This window comes from Telmatherina bonti, assembly GCF_933228915.1.
Source record: "Telmatherina bonti genome assembly, chromosome: 13".
NCBI lineage: Eukaryota > Metazoa > Chordata > Actinopteri > Atheriniformes > Telmatherinidae > Telmatherina > Telmatherina bonti.
Window position 1 is genome coordinate 18735597 of NC_136611.1, and position 10894 is coordinate 18746490.

Genomic DNA, 10894 nt, shown 5'->3' on the forward strand with positions numbered 1-10894 from the left:
AAGGGTGAACATATTTGTCTACACAAAAAAATACATATGCATATATTGTATGCACAGAGGCAGACACACAGACAAATGTCATTTTACTGTTCATTAAATTAAGGATAGATCAGTAGGTTCATTATGTGTGTGTGCCAAACAAAGGAGGAATATGAGGATGATGAATATATTTAATCAAGGGTCTTCAGATCAGCCATGGGTCAGGATTGCTTTCTGTGGTTGTGAAGATCAACTTTATTACACCAATAAAAACCCAGAGTGCTTTCTGTAATGGAAAGATAAATGACCGAAAGTCAGAGAAAGACGCTGCCTTGAACTGCTGTCACAGACGCAATTAACACTAACGAGACTTATCTTTTAGTCCTTTGTTTTTAAGGTAATAAGTCATTCATTTTCCCACACCGTTTTGTCCAATTAAGGGTCACAGGGAAGCTGGAGCCTATCCCAGCAATCATCAGAAAAGAGGTCGGGTAAATCCTGGACTGGTTGCCAGTCCATTACAGGGCCAACACAGAAGGACAAACAACCATTCACATTCTCATTCATTTCTAGGGAGAATTTAGAGTGATCAGTTAACCCAACATGTATGTCTGTGGATGGTGGAAATACCCGGGCATACACAGGGAGAACATGCAAACTCCACACAGAAAGGCCACTGTTCAAACCTCCCCGAGCTGAGGTTCGAACTAGCAACCTTCTTGCTGTGAGATTGAAACTCATAATAGAACAGAGATCTGATGTTAAACCACTGGCAGAATATTAGCTGATGTTGTAAACTGAGTGTAAAGTGCTCTTATGTACCTTTTCATCAGTTCATACAATTTCCATTCTTTCTATCAACCTATCATGAAAAAACCCCAAAAGAAACAAAAAGATAACTAAATAACTGAACCTATATTTGTTATTCAAGCCTAGTTCCTCTTGCTGGAAGCAGTTATGGGACAGATTTCTTCTAGCGGCTACGTAATATTGACAGCTTTAGAGATAGACCACTTCCTAGTTATCATTTGAGAAATATGTATCCAGCAATGACACAAAAGAAAACAGCCATTTGGGATTACGTCACTCAGTGTCAATGTACAATTTGATTGATGGAAAACATTTCTCCCACACTGGAAGCTGTAACTCAACCCAGCAAGCACCTGCCCCGGGCTAGGATCACAAAGAAAGAACAATGGAAACTTTTCTTGAAAACTCAAACTTGCTCAGTGAGAAAAATATTCAGCACTGTCTAGCTGTTCAGTGTTGTTTGATAGTGCCAAGATTATTACTGAAGAAAGACCATCTGTATCTCATACTGTGTGTAGCCACAATGCAGTTAGTAAATTAAATGTCTAATTTCTTTTTTGTTTTTTGTTGGAACAGATTGAAGAAGAAATGTGTTTTTGTGTCTTTACAGACCAACTCCAAATTATTAAGAAAATTTATTTGAATTTTATGCCAGCAATTCACAGCCAAAAAAATCTTGGATAGAGGCATGTGTACTGACATCTGTACATCACTTTTTGTGTTATCATCTGGAAACTGGGGATACTAATTGTTACAGTTGTACAAGAGAAATATCTGTCCACTTACTGAACACAGATTTTTCCTAAATGGTGCGACATATAATCACTAGCTACTTAATTAAGTACATTTTGATAGTCAGGTTTGACCAACTTTTCTTTAATTCTTTGTGGTGTAGATTCAAATGGTTAATGGACTTTAGTTATAGCACTTTTCTAGTCATGTTGACCAATCAAAGCACTGTACACTGCATATCACATTCACCCATTCACACACACTCATATCCTGATGAACATGTTGGTCCATACAGCAGGCGCTAACTGGATGTTTTCTCTTTTTTTGGACCATTCAACGTAAACCCAGTTGACCCAGTAGATCAGCAGTGTCTGAAATACCAAGTGCATCTAGTGCCAACAGCCGTACCAAGTAAATCCTGTTATCATTTTCCTCCACTAGATGGCAGACATGTGTATCAGCCGTGTATGGACTTCAGTATTTCCTCTCTCTCTTTCTCTTGTCTTTGCAGGGCCGGATTAAAAGTGCACAGGCCCCTGGGCCCAGAATGCTCCAGGGGCCCTTTCCCCACTGCAACATTGTGAAAATTGTGAATGATACTCTGTGAAACATTTTCCCAGCCAATGGTACCAGTAGCAACACACTATTGTTAGTGGTGTAACTATCTGGCTTTTCTGTACATTTTGTTTCATGTCCAAACTGCTGGTGTTAGCTCTACGTGGACCCCCACATGGGCCCCAGGGGGGCGTGGGCCCCTGGGCCTTTGCCCATAATTCCCATTGGCCTTGTGTACATCTACAATAGTTTTTTGGCCACAGAAGTTCTTTGTTGGAAAACTGCTCTTAGAAAATGGGAAAATTATTATTATTATTATTATTATTATTATTATTAGTTTAAACTGTTTTCAGACTTATAGTCTTGTACGAGAAAATGATCTAAACGAAACAGCAAAACCATATTTGTTTCCTGGTCTTATTTGAGGAGCTTAATAGGCAGCACACTTTTAATATAGTTATTTTTTTCAGAATCTCTCTAAGTAGACAAGCTTAAGGATATCTGTAGCAGTTTGGCAAATAAAGCCTTTTTAATTCGAGTGCATCTGTTTTGATATTGAGTGATTTGGTTTAAAGTTTGAAGTTCAGACTCAGCAGTGAAAGTGCTGATGGCATATTTTAATTTAGCTCATTTGCATGTCTCTTTAATCTCCAATATTGAGGGTTCAAATGAGCTTGTCCATGCTCTCATTCTGTCACTTCGCACTTAACCTGTGATAAAACTGCTGTAGTTTTTTGGCCACAGAACTTCTTTGTTGGAAAACTGCTCTTAGAAAGTGGGAAAGTTGGGGAGGAGAAACAGTGGGCAGGAAGCCAGGATGATTGAACCACTGACCTTTTTGAGTTGATAATAAAGTGTAATAATGGCTACTAAGGTGTAATAGTGTGGGCCATTGAAGATGGGTGGCAGATTGAAGATGGTATGCACTGCGTCAGAGGACCTTACTCTGAGGACAGAGCAGAGACAATACTCCTGTCTGATTGGGACAAATACATTTTGACCCTGTATCCGTGAATCAGTGTGTAATTGAGATGGAAGGAGTGGCTCTAGATTAGAAAGAACTACAAAGAGGATGGAAATGGGACAGTTGGAAAAGACTGAAACAGATCAGCTGAAAAACCCCGGACAAAAAAGTATAGTATACACAATATATTATTAGATACTATTTAACTATTGATATATAGGCCTATAGTATAATTACTATGACTACACTCTCAAAAATAGAGGTACAAGATAAGGACATTTCTGTACCTATAGGTACATTTTAAAGAAATGTTCTATCAAAAGTACAACACTGGTCTTTAAGAGACCAGAAACACACCTTCAGAGTAAGAAAAAGGGTTCAAAGTGACATAAAGTACAAATTTGCATCATTTTAATCATAAGGGTAACTGCAGCATTGAAAAATGTTTGTCGTGACAAAAACTATTGTTAGCAGCAGTGCTATGACTTTAATAAAAAAAAAAAAATTAAAAAGTCGCCTCAACAGAAATGTATTGTTAAGACCGGTTTAGACCCATAAAGATGGAGAAAAAAACCTATTGCGGCTGTAATAGTACAAACTAGTGCAGAGTTGAGTGATGACAGTAGTACTACTTAACAGTAATTTACTACACCAGACAATGAAGGTCAGATGCTGCAAACTAAGTGTATGGCTGGTCAGTATTTTGAGTTTTTGAAAATTATTTCTGTATCAAAGATAAGATAATATTGCTAAGTGGCATGGACCAGGCCTAATGCTGTGGAAAACATAAAAAATCATAACTTGATAAGGTGAGGTTGAACTTGATAAGGTACAAAAATAGACCAGAACTGAAGAGACAAGAAATGTCTTTCAAAAGAGTACACCCCCAGCGACAAGCATTTGTACCTTTTTTAGGTACAAGCTGGTACCTCTATTTTTGAGTGTGTATAGTCATAGTATGTACTTTTTTGTATTTCAGGATCGCAATCCTTTAAAACAAAAATACAAAGGTACAAGACAGGTAAAGACCACAGGCAAGGCCAGTCCTGCATCAGTACCCTCTTCTTTCTCAGCCATTTTATGTGTGTAGATCATAGTTTTGCATTCTGTTGTTAAAAACATGCATATCTCTACAAAATATGTCATCTTTATATCTATGCATTTCCTGAAAATCTCAATTAGCCTCTCTGGATTAAGGTTGAGCTCATAATTGTAAATAACTAAGTCGCTAAGTCCCGCACAGCTGTCTGATGAGGTTAACTCTACCAGTGAAAGACACCTCGTGTTACCACCACAACGTGGGACTAAATCACTAGCCAGACTCTTTTCCTCTGTTTTGCCACGATGGTGGAATGATCTCCCAAACTCTGTCCGCTCTGCAGAGTCCCTGTCTTCTTTTAAGAGCAAGCTGAAGCCTGTAGCACTTCATGCAAGGATCTGCATCCAAGTGGACAGTCCACTATCTTTCTACGATGTCCTCTACTGTTTGATTTTGTGCTTGTGTTGTTCTCACTCATATATAAGTCGCTTTGGATAAAAGCGTCTGCTAAATGACTGTAGAATAGAATAGAATAGAACAGAATAGAATAGAATAGAATAGAATAGAATAGAATAGAATAGAATAGAATAGAATAGAATAGAATAGCCTTACCCTAGAGAACCAATACAACCTAATATTGTCACAAGACTGGAGTTTTGACTGGCTGTTGGCATCAGTCTTGATGGTTGTTTTTATCTTTGGTGTGGAAGACACAGCATATTTCCAAAAGTCAACAGCAACTCTAGTTAAAAGTTACCTAAGGTTATGTTTTTGCAAGTTTTAAGAGGCATTTTTAAAATGCATCTACTTTCTAACTACTCAATGCACTGCTTGACAAATTTTCCTTTCTCTGCCCATATAGTCATACCAGCTACTGATGAGCAAAAATTATTCATGCAGTTCTTTAAACAACATCAAAGATCACGAGTGTCCACCTTTTCCTTGAAACCTTGCCTTAACTATATTCAAATTAGACAGAGTTTCTCAATCATTTGCTAACTGAAGATAATTTGCTTTTTAGAAACATATGAGCAGATAAAGTGAAGTTGATGTAAAAAAAAATATGTTTACTTTTATGCTTATGTTTTTCTGCATTCATGCAGAAATTCTTTTTTTTTTTTTTTTTTTCAGTTTCCATACTGTAACAGATTGTTCAGCTCTAAGCTATACTAAAAGAAAAGGGAACAGTGAGATCCTCTATGACTAATAATCAAGATTAATTTGAAGACAGAAAGTAGGCATGGTGTGCAATGGTCAAGAGATCTACCGTTGAGTCTCTCTTCTGACACTTTTTTTTCTCCAGGCCTTAATACCAATTATCCTTAGATGTTTTTTTTTTTCATAGGTTGATGCTGACACGAACCAGGTGACCCTGATTTAATGCCACAATTATGCCACGATTAAGAACCATATGAATATGGCAAAGCGACCAGTACATTAAGATAAGAGCAGATGAAGCCGTATGTTGGCTGCCTGCTTGCAGTGAATCACAGAAGTGATGATATGGACCATAGCTGTAACACACCGACATAAGCTTAAAAAAGTGTTTAAAGTATTTGTTTATGATAATCATTGGTAAAAAAAATAAAAGTATTATAATAATATAAGAATTAGCAGGATAAATCTGGTGATTGAATGTGAAATAATGGTGGTTTGTGACACAAAGCCTGAATAGCACCTGCAAACCTCCATGTGCTCTCAGGGTCAGACTTATACTGTATCACTGAGCTGTGACTGTATGTAACTTTGTCATCTAACAGTGTTTAACAGAAAAACTCAGCTGAATCAATTTCAGTTCTCTTTATGTTTTAACTAAAGTTCAGTTTAATTGATATTTTACACCAAAAACTTACACTATTTAACTGAAAACTCAAGACTTTCAGTTGTCTGAAAATACTTTTGTGAGTTTTGTTTAATTTGCATCATTCATATAAATTTCATGTAATTTATTTTGAGAGTATATGTCTTCAAATAACACCTTTTGACTATTCACCTAATTTAAAAAAATGGACAAATAAAGATGTCTTCTGTTGGATTGACTTGTTTTTGTCACTTAAATGTCATGTACTTATTCCAAATAGACGTAGTCACAGTCTTTGCCTATTCTCTATTTTCTGTGAGCTTAAATATTTTTCAGGTATATCACACCACAGGCTGTCAGAGGGCTGTATTTAATCTGTAAGAAATTTAATTTAATTTCTGACAATTCTGTTTCATTCTATCTGCCTTTCATTTTCATTTATTGAAAATATGTCTATTTTACTTCTGTTCTCTCAAATAAAACTGTTGAACTAAGTTAATAATACGTTGATGGCTTTATCTGAAGAGGACAGGCTGATATTTTTAAAGCTCCATGAAGCTGTGACTGAACAAGGAATCCTTGTTTGACATTTATGGGTTTAAGCAAATTAGAACAAATTTTTCTTGTCTGAGATTTTGAATATATTGAATAAAACGCGGTGTATGCAACTAAGAATAATATTTAAGGTTTGCGTGTGTGCGTCGCCAGTGCAAGTTTGTGTGAGCGGCTGATTAGATCTGATGAATTAAGCATCTACTCATGATGGCCAGCTCTTGCTGATTATTAAGAAAAATGCATGTAGAATTTTGCCACTCTGGCCCCTATGAAGCATGGGTAATTGCCACTAATATATCACTGTCTATGCGTGACTGTGACATTATATTTTAGAGGGCAGACAGTGAAACACCTTTGACATAAATGTTTTATTCACTCATAATTCTGCTATTATTCACTTCAAACTCAAATTTTACACTAGGAATGGTTTTCAATTAATTAAAGACTATTTATAATTATTGCTGACTTTTTTTCCTTGGACACACTTTATATTAGTGGTGTGCAAATGGGGAATTATGAGAGCACTGGCGCTGTGTCCTTTAAACACAGCTATTGCAAGAGATGGATACATTTTTGCATGAACTATGTTTCCCCAGCTGTATACAGTCATAAACCTTTAAGGTTTTTATATTTTTTTCTGTTTGCATTGCTATTCACTTTTTTCCCTTTGAGAAACACTTTGTCTGAAGTCAAAAGAAAAAGACTGCAGATTATAATTATTAGACGTATTAATTTCACTCATTCTTACATCATCTTTTGGGAAATGTGAATTTTGTTTATTACATTTTCATGTTTTATCTAATTTGTTTTAAATAGAATTTCATACTTATTTTAAGAGGAAAGCAGTTGAATATGTTGGCCACAGAGCACATCTGCTTCATGAACACAGGATGCTTCTTGTTTTCTTTGGCTGTAAGTTAGAAGTGAGGCAAAGCATTAAAAGACACCTTCTATAACATCCATTTGCATGCTGTAATTATTTTAAGAGGGTTCACACTTGCAGCAAAAAGATTAAAGATTATAACATCCCATAACACAATCAGATACATGATGTGACATCGGCACACCAACAGTGCTAAAATAACTGAGTGTTATGCATGCCTTTATTTTGCCACTTAACTTTGACACTGAAAAATCATTTATCATATATTATAAATGGATTGACATATATGAATAAAACTGCACAAACACCTTTTACTTTGTGTATAGACATGCGCACATTAGAGAGCTCTTGTCATATTATAATTTCAGAGGCATCTAACCCCAGTGTTGTGAAGACAGAGGATCATGGAGAGTTGTAATGGCTGCATTATTACTCCTCTTATTGTGTCTTAATTAGTGGCGTTTAATTATGTACTAATGCAGTGAGGGCTATTAAAAAGACTGAGACCTGCTGATCAGGGAATTAAAGGCACTCACACACATACACACCTACAGACACACTTTTCACACAGACATTTGCTGTGCTGTGAAATCTCAGTTCCCTTTAACTAGAAATTAGAGCTACCCTGCAGAGAAAATGTGTGTTTATATGTGTGTACAGCTTAGTCATAAAGAAAAGGGGATATTGCAGAAAAAATGAATGAAACAAATAAAAAACAATAAATTAAATAGAAATAAAAGACTTGTTAAGGAAGGCAAACAGAGTGGTAAGACCTGGTGTATTTTGCTCATTAGCAATAACACCCAAATATGATCTAATTTTCCACTCCCACACATGTCCTTCACTGGTGCATCTCAATTATTTGTTCAGAAGCTGGTGTGACAATAGTGTCGGCTGTGGGAGCCTTTGGGATGCTAAACAGGGGACAAGGGGTTAAATATAAGTCATTTTCAGTGGGATGAACCTTAGTCTTTGTGCTGCTGGAGAGCAGAAGCTTCAAAGCTTCATTAAAACAGAGCGGACAAAAGAGCAAACTTGATCCGACCTCCTTGCCTGCTTTTGAAGATGTGGGGCTGCGGTCCAGAGTGTTGACTCCTCATATCCATCACATGGTGATCATGCAGACATCTCCTGGACACAGCATGTTTCATCACATATAAGCCACTCCAGACCATGCCAAAGTATCCTCGTGGCATGGATTGAAACTGACAACAGTATTAAATAATCCCACAGAGTAATTATTATTATTATTATTATTATTATTATTATTATTTTAAATTATTATTATTTGAAATGTCCTTTTTAGATTAAGAACTTCAAAGACAACATTGACACCATCTTTTTTTTTTTATTGCCCACTTTGGATTTCCTTGATATGAGTAAAAATTAGATGTTTGTGTGGAGTAAAAATGGCCTAAATTTTCATGATCAGAGGTTTCCTTACTTACCTTTATGTTCCACAGGAAGAAAGAATTTAAAAAAAAAATCTGAACTGTGTTGCATTAAAATGCTTCAAAACAGATTTAATGAAATAATTTAAATTCATTTTAAAATCAATAGTGCCTGTAAAAGCGAAAATCATTGAGTCTAAATTACCCTGTTATTTTCATTTATTCATTTATTTTTACCCAGGTAAGAAAATCGCACCTCAGAAGGCATGACACTAAAGAAGAAGTCTTAACTTAATTTTCACAGCAGTTTGTATTGATGCAGGAGGTGCCGAAGTTTTATCTATTCCTCATTTTCCTTCCGCTGAGTGCACAAAACATGAACTCCGACAGATCGTGGTCATTTGATTCAGGTGTTTAAATAAGTACAACACCAAAGATATGGTTTCAACTTCTTTATAAATATCTTCAGATAAATAGTGTTGTAATACAAGCATGACACGTTTAATGCACTGCAGTAACACACAAAAAAGTGCAACAGGCCAAATTTAATTTCTTTTTTCAAAAGCATGAAGACCTTCTCGTCTTTAGCTGACGGACCGACCATTGAATAGCTACAGTAACATAAGTAAAACAACATCAAAAATATAAAGTTGTTTGTTTGCATTTGTAAAGAATGTCCAAGTGCTTGTCTCCTAAATGAAAGCTTTCTTTGGATTTAGCGTTTCTACTTGTCTGATTGTATTTATCAGTGCCACAATGTGGTAAATGCCCTTGCAAAGTGTGCAAATAAATTGTGATTTTATCAACATGGGTCTAAAAAAAAAAAGGAAAATATTACACAGCACAATGTTATAGTTTGTACAACCGTCTTATATCTGCAATGCACTTAAACTCTATTTCTGATAGGCCCGTTCCGTTAAATAGCATATAATTACATTGTCTGCCTTGTTTGTGTGACTTTTCAAAGAGCCAGCACTTTACCATCTTAAGACAGAAGGAGAGCCGGGTGTAGAGGGTTTCCTTTCCCCTCTAGCAGATCGCTTTTCTCCATCAGTGAAGCCGGTGAGCAGAGCTGAGCCGGGCCGGACTGTAGCCCCGTCAAACCAGGCACTGGACCCAAGGACGGGGTGGGTTTTATTGGCACTGGAACGGCTGGCAGAGTTTGTCCACTTGCATTATGGTACAAGCCCTTCGCTGACACGCTGAACGGTCCATACTCGGAGGATGCTGTTGGCACAGACACGCCACTTATGGACTCTGACAGCATACCCACATGAGGCCACATCGAATTGACCACACTACTGAGCTGAGGAGGGACCGGGTAACCCAAGTGGTGCATAACTGAGGTGAGAGGAAGCCCGCTGGCCACCACGCCCTTGTAGTCCCGTCCTATAATGTTCTCGATGGCGAACGGGTGTTTAAACCCACCAGGTTGAGCGCAGGCAATGCCCCCGTAACCCTGAAAGTGAGGGAGCCGACCCACGCCTGCTGGAGAGGCCGAGTGATCGTGATGGACGGCTGGTGTGCCCAACTTACTACCTGGATGGTGATGATGGTGGAAGTAGTGCATCATCGGGGAACTCTTGCAGGCCATATGCTCAGCACGCAGAACCTTGAAGCGCTTCCGTCTCCTCAGGAAGCTGCCGTTTTCAAACATGTCACCGCAGTCCGGGTGCAAAGCCCAGAAGCTGCCTTTCCCAGGCTGGTCAGGCCGTCGAGGGATCTTGATGAAGCAGTCGTTAAATGAGAGGTTGTGTCTCAAGGAATTCTGCCATCTCTGGGTGTTCTCTCGGTAATATGGAAATCGATCCATTATGAACTTATAAATGTCACTCAAAGGCAGCATCTTGTCGGCTGAGTTCTGGATAGCCATTGCTGTTAGTGATATGTAGGAGTATGGAGGTTTTTGGTCGCTGTACGAGTTTTTTCCAGGACGGGGCATAACTGTTAATCTACTAAAATCTTCAACTTTAAATTGTTAAATAAAACAGCTTTTATATTATTCTAAAGGATAATTTTACAAAGCTAACTTGATAGTCTTCACATCAGTCTCCATCTGATTGCTCTGTTCCAAAGTTCTGAGCCATTGGGTTAGATTGCCTGCTGTGTAGCGATCAAAAATGTCACCCAAAGGGCCGCCGCTGACAGGTACAATCCTTGAGATGCTTTGTCATCCAGACAAAAA

General features: G+C 37.6%; 1 protein-coding gene across 1 annotated transcript; it reads right to left on the reverse strand.

Annotated features, from left to right (window-relative positions):
• Positions 1-9694: 9694 nt before the first annotated feature.
• On the reverse strand, positions 9695-10651 carry foxb2 (forkhead box B2; the record flags this gene model as incomplete). Its single annotated transcript, XM_079250836.1, has 1 exon — positions 9695-10651. The coding sequence occupies one exon, from the start codon at positions 10649-10651 to the stop codon at positions 9695-9697; it is 957 nt and encodes a 318-aa protein (XP_079106962.1).
• Between the last annotated feature and the right edge of the window lie 243 nt (positions 10652-10894).